Source organism: Podarcis gaigeae (genome assembly GCF_964106915.1).
Source record: "Podarcis gaigeae genome assembly, chromosome: 13".
NCBI lineage: Eukaryota > Metazoa > Chordata > Lepidosauria > Squamata > Lacertidae > Podarcis > Podarcis gaigeae.
The window spans coordinates 3,888,323-3,906,424 of record NC_139689.1 but is presented as its reverse complement, the minus strand read 5'-3'; the positions used below and the strand labels follow the sequence as shown (position 1 = coordinate 3,906,424).

General features: G+C 50.7%; 1 protein-coding gene across 3 annotated transcripts; it reads left to right on the top strand.

Annotated features, from left to right (window-relative positions):
- The first annotated feature begins 1,400 nt into the window (after nucleotides 1-1,400).
- On the top strand, nucleotides 1,401-16,174 carry EIF5A (eukaryotic translation initiation factor 5A). 3 transcript variants are annotated; one of them, XM_083707229.1, is made up of 6 exons: nucleotides 1,401-1,706; nucleotides 8,336-8,522; nucleotides 11,440-11,544; nucleotides 12,355-12,486; nucleotides 14,545-14,618; nucleotides 14,782-16,174. In XM_083707229.1, the coding sequence occupies exons 2-5, from the start codon at nucleotides 8,358-8,360 to the stop codon at nucleotides 14,605-14,607; spliced, it is 465 nt and encodes a 154-aa protein (XP_083563355.1). In that variant the 5' UTR covers nucleotides 1,401-1,706; nucleotides 8,336-8,357; the 3' UTR covers nucleotides 14,608-14,618; nucleotides 14,782-16,174. The 3 variants fall into 3 exon arrangements, with proteins under 3 accessions (XP_083563355.1, XP_083563356.1, XP_083563357.1); XM_083707230.1 differs by having other exon boundaries at nucleotides 1,585-1,706; nucleotides 8,333-8,522; XM_083707231.1 differs by lacking the exon at nucleotides 1,401-1,706 and adding an exon at nucleotides 5,263-7,539 and having other exon boundaries at nucleotides 7,793-8,522.
- Nucleotides 16,175-18,102: the final 1,928 nt, after the last annotated feature.

Here is an 18,102-nt window from a genome sequence, read left to right as displayed (position 1 = left end):
CAAAGCATGGGTAAGCAAACTAAGGCCCGGGGGCCAGATCTGGCCCAATTGCCTCCTCAATCCGGCCCGCGGACGGTCCGGGAATCAGCGTGTTTTTACATGAGTAGAATGTGTCCTTTTATTTAAAATGCATTTGGTGGTTGGTGCAAGAGTCCGGAGAGAGCCCCAGAGAGGGGAGCCACTGGAAGAAGCGCCATGGGGTGCTGCTCCTGGCTCCTGTTTTCTAGGAACGGGAGAATGAAAGGGGAGCAGAAGGTGGGAGCTGATTTCAGGAACCCTAAAGGAATGGGTGATGTTTACTTTGTTGCCACACAACTATCTGCAAGCAGCTTCTGATGTCCCTCATTCTGAAGACTGCGGGAATATATGGAAACTATCAGGATCAGGAAACTCAGTCAAGAGGATCAAAGTGATGAAACTAGAAAATAATAATAATAATAATAATTTATTTATACCCCGCCCATCTGGCTGGGTTGCTCCAGCCACTCTGGGCAGCTTCCAACACAAAAACGTAATAAAAAATCAAACAGTAACGGTAACAATCTGATCCAATATAAAACTTTTATAACTTATATATAACTTTTATAACACAATAACTTTTTAAATAAATAACTTATATCAAAGCAACATTCAACAGTTCAGCAGAATCTAATAGTAAACAGTAAAATTAAACATCAGCAAATCATAATTAAGCAGTTCACACTTATCAGACACAATAATTACCAATCTATAATCAATACAAATAACTTAAGCGAGAAAAACATAGCATAGTTATCCTAACCAAATTACAATGTTATTAAACAGGGAGCTCTGGTTGTTGGGAATGGCAGCTCGCCGATATGAAGTTTTCGCTCTTTTATTTATTTCTCCACCTTTTAGAATGGCACGCGGTTTATTTCGGCACGTTTGAATGGTTGCAACCCGCGGTTGCCTTGGTAACCATGGCGGGCAACCTCTCGGCCAAGATGGCCGCCGAAGACCGCGTGGGAGGCTAAAAAAAGGCCAAAGGGCTCGGGCGTGCCGCTCTGCTCCCCCTCGCGCGCGCACTCTATGGTCTGGAGAGTTTCGGCAAGCGAGCGCTGGAGAGGCTGCCGGAACCCATGCGGAGCAGACGCGCATGCGCACCTACAAACATTTCCTCGGTAGGGAAGCTAGTCTCATTGGGATTTCAGGCGGACGGGCAAGGACTACTGGCGCATGCGCATTGGAAAACAAATGAGGGGGAGAAGGAACTCAGTTTCTGTGCGCTTGCGCGCTGCATAAACTCAGTCCCAAACGATGAAGCCGGACGTGTGGTTCTATTCCCACCCAAATGCACATGCGCAGTAGAACCCCACCCCGCCGGTCGCCTCGTGAGCATGCGTAGCCTCCTTCGCCCCTCAGACGCGCACGCTCAGAGCCGCTCCGGCGCCCCGGCGCCTACCCACAGCGCAGGCGCATTACGGTGTCGGAAGACGAGGCTCCGCCTCCTTCCCTTCCCCCTTCCTTCCCACCCATTGCGGCCACCTTCACTTTTTTTTTTTTTTTTTGGAGCGTTTCCTCCCAGTGCGCGTGCGGCAAAAGGAGAGGGGGGGGGGGAAGCGACAGCGCGAGAAGAGGCGGGAGGGAGGGGGGGAAAGGGCGAGAGGAGGCGATAAGTGCGCGTGCGCACTGCGGGCTGGGTTGCAGCAGGCAGCGGCGGCGGCGGCGGTTGAGCTCGCGGGCGGGTGAGTTTGGTGCGCGCGGGAGAGAGAGAGTGTGTGTGCGCGGGGCTGTCCCGTGTGTGCGCGCGCGCACGCGGCGGCGGCGGCAGCCGTTGCGGCGCGGCGCGGAGTGAGGGGGGGAGGGGAAGGGAAGAGGAAGCCTCACCGACCGGCGCTGCCGCCGCCTCAGCCGCGTGGCTCCCTTTCCCCCCTCACGGAACGAGGTGCCGCGCGCACCTTCCCCTCCCCCCCTCATTCTCCTCAGAGAGAGAGCGAGAGAGCGGGGGGGGGGGAGAGACGTGAGGGGGGGGCGGCGGGGGGAGGAGAGCCTGGCGCCCCCCGTGTCGCGTGCAGGAGGAGGCGGCGGCGAGGCCGAGGCCTGCGCTTGGGAGGCCAGGCCGGGCCCCTCTGCTGGGCTGACTCACGGAGCGGGAGAGGAGGGAGGGGGGGGCAGACGGCGGCGAGTCAGGCCCGGCCGAGGCCTACCTTGGACCGGGTTTCCTTTGGGTTACGCAGGGTTTGGGGGGGTGGGGAGGAAAGGGGGTGCCCATTGGGACAGGGTGAGGCCTGGTGTTGCTTTTTCATATGGGGGAGGGGCTCCCTCAGACCTTTTAAAGAAACATACGGGGGGGAGTGTTAGCCTCTGGTAACTGGGGTTTGCGGGTGGACTGTATAACTTGAGGTTTGGGGGCTCCTTTAGCTCTTGCGTTGGGACTGGCGTGAAGGAATAATAATAATAATAATAATAATAATTTATTATTTATAGCCCGCCCATCTGGCTGGGTCTCCCCAGCCACTCTGGACAGCTTCCAACAAAACCCTAAAATACTACCTATTAAACATTAAAAAGAAGGGAAGGGGTTGGTGGGGACCCTTTGATTTGGGGAAGGATCAGGGAAGGGCCTTTAAGGGGGGGTTGCCTCCTGCAGTTGCACAGGGTTACATTTTGGGGTCCTGCACCAGAAGGCCTTGGTTTTGGAGTGAGGGCTGAGCAGGAGTTGAAAGAAAGAAAGGGGGTTTTCTTTGGGGTGTGTGGCTCCTATATGAAGTCCACTCCCTGTTCTAGGGGCTTTACGCCCTGCTGGCTTTGGTATTGTGGGAAAGAAGGCCTTTGAGGACACAGGTGGGGGTGGGATCTGTTTCAACAAGGGGGTCAGGGCTGCCTTTAGGGGAGGGGAAGGGGCGTTGAGGTTCCCGCACTCTGCAAGGGGAGGCTTGTCCTCAGCTGAACTTGGGAAGGTAGGAGATGGGTGTGGTGGGAATATCCCTCGAAGGGCTGCTCTGCAAGAAACAGAGCTGGAGGACGTTTCTCCCCCAGAGAATTGACATTTTTGCTTAGGGTCACCAGCTCTGCCCCAGTTTACGGCTTAGGGAGACGGCTAGTAGGTATCAAAGTAAGGTTTTGGTAGAGAGAGCTGGAATTGCCCACAGAGGTGTGCATGCACACGAAAGCTTATACGAAGAACAAACTTACTTGGTCACTAAGGTGCTATTTTTTATATTTATTTTGATTGGGGATCATTTCACTAGATGAGGCAGTGGAAGGGGCTTCAGGTTAGCTGTTGGGGGAGAATTAGACGATTCCCCACCCTCAGGCAAGGGCTGGCCCCAGTTAGGGCTTGATGAAGGAAGGGAGTGGTGCCTGAGTGGGTTGAGAAACTGCAGCAGGTTAGCAGAAAGGATTGACTTCCAGCTGGCCCGGAAGGTCTGGTTTGGAGGATCAGTGCTGGAGCAGGAAGATGGCAGTTGAGGATCTCATAGACATGCTGTCTGGTGTTCCTGGCAGGCTGGTTCCTTGGGGAGTGAGCTTTGGAGTGGTTGATGCATATGACTACCCTTTGGATACATGCATGGCAGTAGCTGGCGGTGTCTTCACCCCCTTGCCCTCAGTTTAGGGCTCCGAACTGAGGAGAGTAGCCCTGCAGGAACTGACAATGGGGTGAGAAACCCCCTGACACTGAAGTTTGGGCCTTTAAGTATGGAACCTGGGATATATTTTTAAATTTATCAGATTTCTATACCACCCTTCACCTGAGGCTCACAGGCCAGTTTACAGTATAAAAGCACAAAAGTACATGCCATAGTAACAAAAACACGCCACGGAGAAAGTTAGCGTAGGTTGAGGAAGGAGCTGTTGCGATGAATCCCCCCTCCCCTTGTAGGAGAGGAGTGGATGAAGTGTGGCGGCATAGCTCCATAGTAGTTATAAATATATTACTGAATGCATGAGGGTATAGCAAATGTATTTTAAAGCTCCTGAATCCCATGAACCAATCCTCCATCTTTGCAGTTTTGTTGGAGAATGTAGGCAAACTCATTTATGGTTAAGAAGTTGGGAGGGGGAAGATCGTTCTCTCCTGGCTGGGAGGGATGGAGCTCGGTTGGTCTCCCCAGCTGGTTTTGGCATGGCTTGAAGACTTTCACGTAGCAGGCCAAGCTGTCTGGAAAGCAGGGGAGGCAGGGAGATGAGTCCAGGGTTGCAACTTCCAAACTTGTTCCCATGCAAGGAGAGGCAGAAAGGTGATACGAAGCTGCACGTTCCTTTGCAATACCAGCCATGCTGATGGTATTTCCTGCTTCTCCTGGTGTAGGGGCTGGGATCCCATTCACCACAGCACCTCATTTCCCCTCTGGACACGGCTTCCGGTCCCCCTTGAGGATGGCAGTGGCTGGGCTTCCATTGACTAACGGGGACCCTGGGCTGGGTGTGAATGACTGACTGAAAGAGGCCTTTCCTGCAGCAGCTGTGTTGCCACTGAATCTGTGCTTGGTGACTGGGAACCGTATGGCAAGAATTGCTAGGAATTTGGCCCTTACATGAGAACTGCAGTAACTGAATCTCCCATATTTTGCTGGGGGTGTTTCCCCATGGAATCTTTAAGGTAGCTCTGAAATGGAGGAGGGAGGGGGTGCAGAGGCACTGCCCGTAAATGTAAAGGGTATTTCTTCCATCCAAATGCTGTGGTAATCCTTACCCCCCCCCCTTTTCCCCTTTCCTTGGCCACGTGTGGCGCGCTCTGCAGTGGCAGCTTAGCTGAATCATGCTTGGTGTTGGCAGGAAGAGAGGGAGTCTCCAAACATGTGGCACGGAGGGCCTCTCTGCCTGATCACTTGGGCTAAAACTTCCTGCCTTTCTCCGCAGCTCCCTCCCTCTTTCCCACTGCTCCTCACCGCGGCGGCGGCAGACAAAAATCGGAAGCACGTGGTGACCTCGCAGGCGCACCCCGTTGCCGCCTGCAAAGGGACATGTCATGCCGCTTAAGCTGTTGCAGTTAACAGTTGTCCTAATCAATTATCGGAGCGTAGCGTGGGTCAGAAGCGGGTTTTTGGATGAGGAGGAGGTGGGGTGGCGGTGGCTGGAACTAAAACGAGCTCAGCAGATCTCTGGAGAGGGTAAATGAACCGACATGCTCCTCACGGCCTGGGAGGGAGTGCCAGGCGGCCATGTAGTAGCTGAGCGGAGCAGCTGTGGCTGCAGCCGCCACCGCCTCTGCTCCGCTTTGTCTTAACGCTAGGGTGAGCCTGCAGCACCTCCTCGGGAATCCAATCTAGTTTTTCCAGCTCTGATGTAAGATGGGGAGGGTTCCGGACGACTTGGGAGCCATGTGCCTGCACGAAATGAGGCGAGGCCCGGCCTTTGTCAGGGATCTCGTGGCCCGCTGAGAGTGTGAGTTGGTAATTTGGGGAGACTTGGCAGCGGGGGGGGGGGCGGGGAGTGTGCGTGCCTCAGTCCTTTCTATAATTGCTGAGGGGTCCTTCTCCTTAGCAGGGATTGGGATGTTACTGTGCGTTGCTGAGCTCTACCTGGAGTATCTACTCAGGACCTTTTAAACCTGGTGGGTGGGCATCTGCATGCTGAAGCCATTGCTGTGAGTTTTATTTGTTTTTAACTGGAAGGCAAAACTCCGGAATAGACTTACTGCTCATCACAGTCCTTGGGGCTTAAGGGTCTCACTTACAAGCCTCAACAAGTGAAGCTTTTTCATTACACAGAGAACACAAATGGTCTTTTTCTCAAATAAAGCTTTCTCTTCCCCTCTCCCCACCCCTTTGCATCCCAAGATCTTAAACCCTTCATTTTGTAATGACTTGCATTAGGGAAAGGCTAGCAGAACACCTTCAGACTCCAAATACTTACCTCTGGCGCTTTTGATTTCTTTCTTTTAAGCTATGCTAAATTTCCATAAAAATGCACTAAACGACTAGTCCAGGTAAGTTTTGAAGTGGCGCTGGGGAGGATGAACAGGCAGCCTTGATTGTTCTCCAAGGCAGGTGCGTTTCTCGCTTTTCCCCATCTCTGCCTTTGGCTCAGCATTAGTTTAGGGGGCAGCACGTCTTTCAGAGTGTGATGCTCATAATCTGGTGTAGTTTTACTGTCGAGGCACAGAAGCTGGTCACTTCCATTGCTCTCTCTTTCTCCCTCCCCTCCACTGAACCTTTGCCAAAATAGCTTGTGGCTGCCCAGGCCAAAAGGTATGTGTGCTGGGCAGTTTTGGAATTTGCTTGGGAGTGGGGCCCCTGCCCCGGACATCACACCAGCTTATTTCAGCACTTGCGCATTCCACATGCTTGAATTAATGGGCAACCTCCGTGCAGTTGGGACGCCGAGTTGTGCAGAACTCTTAAAACACAACCAGCAGCTCAGGCGTCGAGGGTTCCTTTACAGAAGGCAACGTGGAAAGAGAAATTGGTCAACGAAGCTGGTGTGATTTGGGGGGGGGGGTGGAACCAAAAGCGTGGCCCTGCTCCCACACGAACCCCCAAATGCACTACATATGAGCAGCACAGAAACAGGGCTTTTGCGAGATGGCTTAGCCCTTGTCACAGGTGAGAATTGACTTGCTTGCGCGCAGTGCTGGAAAAATGTCAAATTCCCATGAGCAGGCATTAGATTCTTAGGTGCCCGCCTTGCACAACACTGGAAACTCTGGATTAGTTCCGCCGCTGCTGCCATGGCAGCTCCTCTTGGCACGCAAAGATTGCAAGCAGAGCTCTGGACTTCCTGGAGTGCCAACTCCCCCCTTTGCAGAGCCAGACAGCTGGATTTTTGGGCTCCCTTAATCCTGTTGGCCGTACCGCCTTGGTTCTCATGCTGAGGCGTGCGTTTGACTGCCTAAGACTGCAGGCATGCAAGTGCTTCCTCGCCCCCCCCCCCAACCCTCACATAAGCTGGCGGTGACTTAAGCGTGGAGCCTTATGGCCATGCTTATAACTAGAGAGCTGCTATCAGCCTGTATTTCTCCTCTTGCCCAGAGCGTTGTTAACTGAGAACTGGCTCATCTAATGAAACGACTTGGCCGGCGTGATATTGACAAGCTAAAGTGTTTTACATGGCAAGTGGTTAACCTGTGGAATTCATTGCCACTGGATATTTTGTCGACTCAAAAAAAAGTTCAGAGTTTTTGCCATGAAAGATTTTTATTTTGGGGGGCGTTAGGGGCTTTGTGTATAAGCCTTGGTAGCTGAATGTGACCTGAGTCCTTCTTCCGTGACACTTCAGAGGCAGCGGCTGTGTATTTCCTCTCCACAGCGAGAACCTGATTACAAGGAAGGTGGGGTTCTTGGGATGCGATATTCTTTGATGTAGGCTAACTTCAGGAACTGTTTCTTTTGAATAGAACCTAGAAATCTGCCAATTAGAGCTGGGTGCAAAAGAAAAAAAATCTTTAAAAAAGAGTTAGAATTCTGAACCCGGGAATTTGTTCCAAGTCTTGGAACTGAACTGAGCTCACAGCCCTGCCACACAAAAATCCATTCCTGGTTGCCGTGAGCTTTCTGAAATTTTAATTCAGGGATGCGAGTCACTTTGTTAACATAGCTAAGCAATCAGAAATCCCTGAGCCTATACTTTGAGCCAGTGTGGTGTAGTGGTTAAGAGCGGTAGTCTCGTAATCCTGGGGAACCGGGTTCGCGTCTCCGCTCCTCCACCTGCAGCTGCTGGGTGACCTTGGGCCAGTCACACTTCTCTGAAGTCTCTCAGCCCCACTCACCTCACAGAGTGTTTGTTGTGGGGGAGGAAGGGAAAGGAGAATGTTAGCCGCTTTGAGACTCCTTAAAGGGAGTGAAAGGCGGGATATCAAATCCAAACTCTTCTTCTTCTTCTACTTAAGTTTTAGACATTTTCCAGCAAGGGCACCAGAAGAGCCTGCAGCTGGAATAAGGCCGAAAGGGGGCCCTTGTAGCCCAGGAATTCTTTTCTTGCAGTGACCAACTTGATTCCCCAGTGGGAAGTCCGCAAGCAAGAGTAGAGCGCAAGGCAATGACATTCTCTTCCCTGCATATCCAGCAATTGGTCTTGAGACACTTTCCTGATTCCTAACTTTGGAGGCTGTCACAGTAGCCATTGTTGCCTTATCCTCCAGGATTCGGTCTGTACCTACTTTTTATGGATCCCTGCTGTGAGCACCGCCCGATGCCGAATTCTATACATGCACAGGGTGATCACCTGAACTGCGCCTACCTCATCCATGCCTGCGAGGTTAGCCAGGCATTGCCCCACTCTGACTCACTCCGGCCTAAAGATGAGAAATCGTCCTGGGCTAAAGATGAGATCGGCAGCACCAACCCAAGCCTTTTTATTTTGCAAGATGATGCCGATGAGTTTGCCTAACCTTTCTTCCTTGTTTTTCTCTCTTCCCCAATGCCCCCAGCAGTTTCCATAACATCTGTTCCACCATGGCTGATGACCTAGACTTCGAGACCGGCGATGCCGGGGCCTCCGCGACCTTCCCCATGCAGTGCTCCGCTCTCCGCAAGAACGGCTTTGTGGTGCTCAAAGGGCGTCCCTGCAAGATTGTGGAGATGTCCACTTCCAAGACCGGCAAGCACGGTCATGCCAAAGTGAGTGTGGCTCGTCGCCCACGGCGGCTGGTGGCTGGTTTGCCCTCATGGTCCTCTTTGGGGACAGCTCTTGGTGTGAATTTGCATGCTTGTATAGGGCCGCCATACGTCCGGAATTTCCCAGACACAGCCGGAATTCATCCATCGAAAATGGTGTCTTGGCGGGATTTCGGAGAATTGACTAAAATGCATGGGGAAACCCTGATGTACGGCAGCCCGTGTGTTGATTTTTTAGGCTTTCCCCCCCAAAAATAGCTTAAAAACTTCAACTCAACATCTTTGGCAAAAAACCCCAAAACCCTCAACATCTTTTGTGTCCAGATTTTCACTTTTTGAAATATGGCAACCCTATGCTTGGTACTCCAGCAGGTGTTTGTGCATGTTCACGTGCAACAATGTTAGAAACTCAGATATATAAGCTAGGGACCAAATTGCTCCTTAAATTGAGGTTACAGTTGCCAAAATGGAATGTCTACTTGCCATTTGGGGGCAAGGCAGTTCTTGATTCTCATTTTTCAAATGGTGGACTGACAGTGATTGATTCTTATTTAAACATCCGGTTAGTTCAGATGACAAACCTTGAGCTAGTTAAGAACTCCGAGAACTTAAAAAAGAGCAGTCCCTTGATCCAGGCACAGTTCAGATTGTCCAATCCCTACCTCTTTCTCTTAATGGTGACACAGACCGTCCATATTCACTTGGTCACTAGTGGCCGATAGCCAGGTGCAAAATGTGCCTGGCTAATTTCAAACCCTGGACCCGTGTAGTAGTTTTACTGTAGTCCTCCAGCTTGCCTTTTATGTTGTGCATCTGGGCAGTTGCCCATGAGCAGGCAAAGCATGTTAAATCAGCTGGCTTTTAAGGAGGAGGAACATCAAAATTGAATGGGTTCTGACACCTGGTCCTTGCTGCCTCCCCTTAGTACATTGGTTCCCAGAGTGGGCGGTACCAGCCCAGAAGGGTGCTAAGAGGCAGGGGGTTGCTGGAGGGGTAATAGACTCTCCTGACTTTGAAAAGCTGGCATTACCAAATCAGGTTAATCAGTTTTGTTGAATTAAGCTAAATAGTTTAAGCTGGCTGTTGAATAAATGTGCAATTAATTGTTCTGGTTTTAAATTTTATCGTGTTATTATCTTCCTTAGTGGGTGGTGCAAACTGCTATTCTGAATAATGCTTTTTATAGGGTAGGGGGCACTGGGGATGAGTTTGTGGAACCAAGGGGGCAGTGACCTGAAAAAGTCACTGTCTTAGAAGATGGGGTACGTAGCGCAAAAAATGCCAGGAGGGCACCAGGTCTGGAGAAGGTGCTGGGCTTAGACAATAAGCCTGGAGCTAGAGGGTTTGTTCTTTACTTCCTCTCCCTGTGTCTGTCTCTCTTTCTGCCCTGGCACAATTTGAACCTCTTGTTGTTCTCTTCTCCATTGCATGCAGCCCTTCCTGGCTGAGATCATTATCTACATTTATAAACAGCCTTTCTTCCAGTGAGTTCAAGGCAGTTTGCAATATGAAATGCTGAAAAGTAAGGCGCAAGGTGGAATGAAAATGTTGTGTGAGGCTTCTTGGGTCTGCAAAGCATTGCTGTCTCCTCCGTCGCCTGCACTGGTCACCTTTCAGCCACCTGACCTCTGAGGCATGCTGCCATTTAGCTTCTCTATCTCCTGAGATCGTTTTCCAGCCCTTAGCCTCAAGGAACGACTTGCTTTAGAATGCGTTGAGAGGTCTGCTTTTTTGCCAAAAATGCAAGGCAACATACATGTTTAATCTCTTGAGCTCTGTTGGCAACAGTAGTTGTAGCCCCAGACATCTGGAGGGCACCATGTTGAGGAACCCTGGCTAAGTGGTGTACAAAAGTACCCAGAGTTTTTCAGTCTTGTCTACCGAGGCTGTATTCTCCTCTCCTGTGAAGAGCCAAAAGCCCTGCTTTCTTTTCACGTCAGTGGCATTGTTAAGTCACCGGTAGGCGATGCATTCTGGTGGCTTTTGGAGACTGTTTGGATGATACCTGGACACTTTAGGATGCAAGGCGTGTTTCCGTGGACTGACCTCTTGGTGTCTGGGGCTAATCAGGTTCTTGGGGCAACCTTTGTGGGATAATCACTTTAGTACCTGTTTGAATTTCCCCCTGCCCCAGTCAGCGGTTCTCAACCTGTGGGTCTCCAGTTGTTGTTGGACTACAACTCCCATCATCCCTGAGCTCTGGCCTTGCTAGCTAGGGGTGATGGAAGTTGTAGTTCAACAAAATCTGGGGATCCACAGGTTGAGAAAGGCTGGCTTAGATGGACTAGAAATAGAAACACAAAAAAAGGGAGTGGGTGTTAAAGTAATGCTTTGAACTTTGTGGAAGTTCAGCCTCTGAATTAGATAACCCAAAAAGTTAAAGGTGAAAGGCCAGTGGAGAAGAGACTGCAAAACGTGGCTGTTGGTATTCCTGATTTATTTGTTTCTTTAAAAAAAAAGGTAAATATTGAGTGTATAAATAACCCACACCATACTGCTACCCTAATGTGGAAACTGGAGAGAGGGAGAAAGAGAGAGAAGGAAGGAAGGAAAGGGAAAGAGCGGGAGGCGAGGCCTAGCTGTTGAGTTAGTTCGCAGCTTGACAAGGAGACTGGTGTGCAAGGCACAGAGTCCAGATCAAGTGGAGGCAGATATGGTGCCAGTGGGGTGCCAAGGGATCTGATTGCTGTGGACCAAAGCGTGTCCCCCAGTTCCAGACTGGGTGCGTTTGTGCCGGTGTCTGCCTACCATAGAGAGAGGGACTGCATCTGTTGAGAAGGGGGCCGGCCTCCCTTCCTGAGACAGAACAAGGTCCTTGCCTGTTTCCTCCGGACTTCTCCTGCAGGAACACCGGGGTGCTGTGTTTTTTTTTTAATGTGTCCCCATTAACATCCTGTCTTCCTCTCCACCCCCACTGTAGGTGCATCTTGTTGGCATAGACATCTTCACCGGGAAAAAATACGAAGATATCTGCCCTTCCACCCACAACATGGATGTGCCCAACATTAAGAGAAATGACTTCCAGGTAGGTGGGTGGAGCTGGGTGGGGTTCTCCCCCCCCCCTCCCCACTTCAGAGATGGGAATCCCGAAAGGAGAGTGTTGGTGTACACCCGCTATGGCCTGCCTGGCTTGCAAACTGGGTAGACTGCTAGCGCTGGCTGCTGTAGCAAGGATAGGCAAAATGGCCCTTCCGCACAGCTGCTGTGGTGGGCCAAGGAGGCAGGCTTCTGCCCTTCCAGAGAAATCTTTTTAGCTCTTTTGGACCCTCTCCCTCAGTTTTGAGCATTCATATATGATTCTTGCTACCGCTGGATGTGCCCCAGGGACTGTTAGTTTTGTCTCTTGGCACGGGGTTGTTCCCTGACAAATCACCTGCTGTTACAAACCTGGGGTGGTTTCAAAAAGGTGGCAGGCCAAGGCAGCTGGAGGAACAGACCCTCCTTCCTTTCCGTGCCAGGGTGAGCAGGAACAGGTTATCGTTGCCTGTTAAAATCAGTAGTTGCTTTTCCGCCATGGCAAGTCAAAGCAGCTTTAAAAAACTGCTTGCATTAAAACCTGAGGGGAGAGTGAAATTCACTAAAATATCTCAAACACTCTAAAAGGCCATATATATAGTTAAAAGCCAATGGGCAGTTAAAGAGGAATTCTTTTCTCTGGTGCCTGAAGATACACAATGATGGCGCCAGGCCAACCTCCCTGGGGAGAGCGTTCTGCAAGCAGGGAGCCACCACTGAAAAGGCCCCGTCCTTCTGTTGCCAAAATGCTACTTCAGTGAGTTTTTTTAAGTCAGGAGGGGGGCCTGATAGCTGGGCGCTGACTGTTCCTTTCCTCCAGCTTATTGGCATCCAGGATGGGTACCTCTCCCTGCTCCAGGACAGCGGGGAAGTCCGGGAGGATCTGCGCCTTCCCGAGGGAGACCTGGGCAAGGAGATTGAACAGAAATATGACTGTGGCGAAGAAATCCTGGTAAGAGAACACGTTGGGGGCCGGAGGGGAAGAGGTCTGCTGCTGCTGCTGCTGCTGCTGCTGCCGCCCTCCCTCCCCTGGCCCAAGTGATTGGGGGGGTGGGGTGTATTTAACAGCAGCGTTCCTTTGACAAGGTGCCCATGATATTCTTGTAAAGAATTTGCTGCCCAGGAGTGTGGTGGAGTCTCCTTCTTTGGAGGTCTTTAAGCAGAGGCTTGACAGCCATAGGTCAGGAGTGCTCTGATGGGGTTTCCTGCTTGGCAGGGGGTTGGACTCGATGGCCCTTGGGGTCTCTTCCAACTCTAGGATTCTAGGATTCCTTAGCCCAGAGAGGCCTGGGATGGCAAAGCATGGTGACGACTTGAAAAGCAGGGTAAAAACAAGGCGGAATACCAAATTCCAATCCCAGCCAGATGCAGAAATGATTCCATAAGGCTTTAAATTATGGAAGCACCATGTTTTCCTGTCCGGTGTAACATAAGCAACAGTGTGAACAAATTAAGCTTTGTTAGGGAGGAAGTTGCAAAGTTGAGCTGCCCAGGACCATAGACAGCCTTGCCTGGGGTTCCTGGCCACCAAATGGGAAGATTTTCTTGCAGGTGGAGTGAAGGAGAGAGAGCATGCCTGGCGTTGATCTGAGTGTGCGTAAGGCCAAATATCCCACCGCTGCTGTGTCTTTGAGGATGTTGGAGATGGGATAAGGAAGGAGGAGGGGAAACAGGGCACTGGTCCTCAGCTGCACAGTGGGGCGTTGGACAGCAGGAAGAGCAGGTTGCTTGTGCTGCTTCAGACGGCAGGACTTGGCGTCACTCTGCAGCTCAGAGCACCTGCTTCCCTTGCAGAAGGTCCCAGCGGCATCTTCAGGTGGGGAAAGACCGTTCCTGTATACCTGAAGGAGCATCTCCACCTCCATCATCCAGCCCGGACACTGAGGTCCAGCTCCGAGGGCCTTCTGGCGGTTCCCTCCCTGCGAGAAGTGAGGTTTCGGGAACCAGGCACAGGGCCTTCTCGGTGGTGGCGCCCACCCTGTGGAACGCCCTCCTTCCAGATGTGAAGGAAATAAGCAGCTATCCTATTTTTAAAAGACACCTGAAGGCAGCCCTGTTTAGGGAAGTTTTTAATATTTAATGCTGTATTGTTTTTAACATTCAATTGGGAGCCGCCCAGAGTGGCTGGGGAAACTCAGCCAGATGGGCGGGGTATAAATAATAAATTATTACTATTATTATTATTATTATTATATTTCTCTGCCTGAAACCCCGGAGAACCATTGCTGCCAGAGCAGGTGTCCCTGAGCTAGGCAGGCTGGTGTGACTCAGTAGAAAACCGCTTCTTATGTACGATATTGGTGGCCTTGGCAAGCTCTCCTTCGCCGGAGGTCTTCAGAACCCGGATGCCCATTTTGGATCATGCCTGGGCTGGGGCTAGCAGGACCTCACGATGGCTGGGCTCTTAATCCACAGTCGAGAGGCAGCGATGCTTCTGAACATCGGTTGCTGAGAACAGCAGGAGGAGGGAGGGCTGTTCTCGCACCCGGATCCCGCTTGTGGGTTTCCCATAATGATCATCTGGTTGGCCACTGTGAGAACAGGATGGTGGACTAGAGGGGGCCATTGGCTAGAGCCCTCCTTCCCCCCCCCAAATAATATTTATTATTTTCAGTAGGTAAATATAATAAAAAAGAAGAGATGTATAATAATAAAGACAAACAAAAAATAGGAGAAAAAGAGGGAAAAAGATACATACAACATATTGCCACTTAATTAATTAAAATTAAGTACCATCCATCTTCAAAAGCATAGTATTTGACTTCCTCGAATCTCTTCCATCCGAATTTCTTAGTAATTATATGTAGCAGTTTCCAGTATCAGTGTTTCAAAAAACCATATCACAGCCCTAATCATATTACATAACTTTCCTTATCGTACATTTTCTTATTTGTAAACTTAATTCCATTTGAATCCTAGGCCTCATTGTTTCTTTCAAGTGATTACATAGCTTTGAGAGCCCTCCTTCCCTTCTAAGCCCTTGATTCTTGCTTCCTCCCTCCCTCCTCAGATCACCGTACTTTCTGCAATGACTGAGGAGGCTGCAGTTGCTATCAAGGCCATGGCTAAATAAAGGAACCACAGGTGAGTGCAGACGCAGATCGGGAGGATGCTGTCCTGCTCGCTCGAGATGGAAGGGGAACGTGCAAGGCTTTTGCGGGAGATGGGAGAGGAGTCGTCTCTTACCTTCCTGCCACTGTCACCAACCCCTGTCACCAACTTCTCTTCTTTTTCTCCCACCTTGCAGGGCAGCAGTTTCAACTTGTTATGAACCAGAGAGGATCGCAACCCGCAGACTGTCAGATTTGGCTCCAAACCACCCAAATCTCTCTCTCTCTTTTTTTTTTTCTTTCCCCCCTCCTCTAAAAAGGACAAAAAAGCAAAACCCTCCCACATCCACTCACTCCCTTTTGAATTAAAACAAAAGAAAAGAAAGTTTTTTGTGGTCTTTTTAAAAGCAGAAAAGCTGGACGCTTAATTGTATTCCTTTTGTTATGATTTCACTTGTTTTGGTCCCCCTCTCGCCCCGGGGTCCTCCCAGTCCCCCTCCCCTCTCTCGGGTGCTAGTAACACTACAGTTGTTTTCTGGCAAGAGAAGTTGAGAATTTGCACTTAAAAAAAGGAAGGGGAAAAAAAATAATATTTAAACGGCTAGAAGGAGGGGGGGAAATTGCAGGAGACTCTTGTTGATTTTTTTTCTCTCTCTCTCCCTCTCAAGTTTTAATGCTTTCTGTTAAGATTGGTGGCGGTGCTGAGGAGGGAGCTGCCTTTCCCCCCAGAACGACAAACTGAGCAAAAATTATTTAAAAAATTACCGTTGCGAATTGCGAAGTGTCGCACTCTTAACCCTGTCAAATGTGTTTGTTCTCGTGAGCGTTTTCTGTTGAGGCAATGTGGGAAGGGGACGCGCGCCCCCCCTGCATAATGGTGGTTGCGGCAATTTGGTCAATTCTTTTGGGACAGCATCCTTTCTTGTGCTTTGGAGGTTAACCCATTAAATGTGGTTTTTTTGTGGGGGCGGCGGCGGCAGGATCACTGCTCTAGTTGCTGAGCTTGCTTAAAACTCCCTTCTTTAACCCCTTCCCTTCTAGAGCACAGGAGCCCGCCCCCCATCCCAGATCTGGAAGTGGGGGGGGGCAGGCGGTGTTCCTGCCAAAGGCACTGAACTCTGCACCCCCCCCCCGAAATGGGAGGAGAAACCCGCTCGCGGCTGCCTGGCGAATGACACACTTTTTTTTGCTCCTCGCCCTCATCCCACCTGGGCTCTGATCCCTGTCAATCATGTTCAAGGACCCCCCCCCCCTTTTTCCCTGGCAACCAGTGCTGTCGCTGCCTCCCTTCTGTCCTTGGAGCTAGCTACAAAGTCTCTAGCACGCCCCCCCCCTTTCCGCCTCAAGCCCTTTCCCCCAGGCTGGGTAACTGCGCATCCCCCACCTACGAGCTGTTCAGGGTAAGGGGGTCTTCTGGGGTAGGTAACAAACTAGCCCCCACCCCACCCGCTGCCCATTTCCTTGGTTCATATTTACTCCCCTCTGCTGTTCACAGGTCAGCGCTGTGGCCTCCTCCTCCTCCCTCTCCCCCTGTTAATCCAACACATTTGTTAATCAACCTCAATAAAAAAACAAGTTTAATATGAAAAACCCTTTTCTGGCTGTGTGTGTGTGTAATTTGTAAGGGACCGGGGCGGGGGTTACGTTACCAGCAAGTTCATTAAAACTATTGCATTATCATAGAATTTCAGAGTGGGAAGGGGCCCCCAAGGGTCATCCAGTCCAATCCCCTAAAATGCAATGTACCACCATTTGCAACTGGGTGGCAGCCTCTTCCTGGGGCCAGTAACTGATCAACATTTCCCAGAAAGGAAGCTCATTGTAATGGTTATGTGGGGTTGCTCGTGTGTAAGTTGCCGCCACTCCTGGCTAAGTGGCCTGGTTAAACCTTTCCTGGCTGGACAGCCCTTCACTTTGTGGCTGTTCAGTCGCTAGCAGTATCCGTCTGTGGGCGTTTCTTGAACCTCTTCCAGCAAAGAAGCTCTTTGACGCCAAGTCGCCGCCTACTTTCCCTGCGCGGAAGTCTTCTGCGCAGGGTGGGTTTGGGCAGCAGAGGACCTGTGCTCTTCTCGCTGGTCTCCTGCGAAGAGTCCTGGAGCCTCCTCTCCGCTTCCCCCATTGGCCCCCCTCTATCCCTGGTGTAGCGCTGATTATCTTCCCCAGCTGGAGACCTGCCTCTCTCCTTGCTTGGCCCCTCTCCAGCATCGCTGTGGAGCCTCGCCTCCTCCGCTAGTTGCGATGGCAGTTCCCTGCAATCACTGCAGGGACAGGTGCTAGATGAGGCAAAGGGCGGGGGGGGGGGAGTGTAAAAAATTTTAAATTAAATTTCAGTTCTGTGTGTGTGTTTTTTTGAGAGCCAGTGTGGTGTAGTGGTTAAGAGCGGTAGTCTCGTAATCTGGGGAACTGGGTTCGCGTCTCCGCTCCTCCACCTGCAGCTGCTGGGTGACCTTGGGCCAGTCACACTTCTCTGAAGTCTCTCAGCCCCACTCACCTCACAGAGTGTTTGTTGTGGGGGAGGAAGGAAAAGGAGAATGTCAGAGACTCCTTTGGGTAGTGATAAAGCGGGATATCAAATCCAAACTCCTCCTCCTCTTCTTTCTTTTCTTTTTTACAGTACAGTCATACCTCATACCTACGTTCTTTCAGGTTACGTCCTGCGGCGACTCGGAAGTATCGGAAAGGGTCACTTCCGGGTTTCACCGCATGCACAGAAGCGCAAAATGACGTCACATGCATGCACAGAAGCGGTGAATCGCAACTCGCAGACGCGCCGCTGCGGATTGCGTTCTTTTCATGTTCTTCTCATGTTGCAAATGCAACCAGAGGTACCACTGTATAAAAATGGGGGGGTTTCATAAAGATATGTGCTTCTCTTTTTTGTCCTGACCCGTGAGGTTTTCCCTCCTGCATTGAGAGTTTCGTAGGATTTTTGTTCAACAAACTACCTAGAATATTTGTTTTTGATGACTGTGACGACAGGGCAGTTCTCAGAAGCCAGCTCCAAAAATTTAAAATTTTCTGATCTCACGTGTTAATCTCTGAGGCGTAGGGAAAAAAGAAAGAGTACTTGTCACGTTACACTCAACCTTACTGGCGAGGGTCCAATGTGTATGCAGCTTGTTTAACAGACAAAACGTCTCAAACCAAAGGCCGGTGGCTGTTTGTACCCCACGCCCATTAGTGAAACCGGCACAGGGGAAAGCAGCCTTTTTGCCTCTCCGTATAAAATGGAGGGCAGTCGTTTTATGTACAGAAGCAGGAATGGAAAACACGACCCGTAGGTCAGCTGCCGTCTGAAAAACATTTGTAGCGCTGGTTAGAACAATGGGCGGTAAATTGACATTTCACTTTTAACCTGACCTGCGAGTGCGCTTGGCACGACAGCTACTGCAGGGAAAACACACCAAAAAAGCTGCTTTTCCTAGAAATGGGGGACTAGGGAGGGGGGACTGACAACAGGAAAGCACTTTGGACTCTTTGCACCTGGCAGGATTCAGCCGAACAAGCCTTTAGGTCTT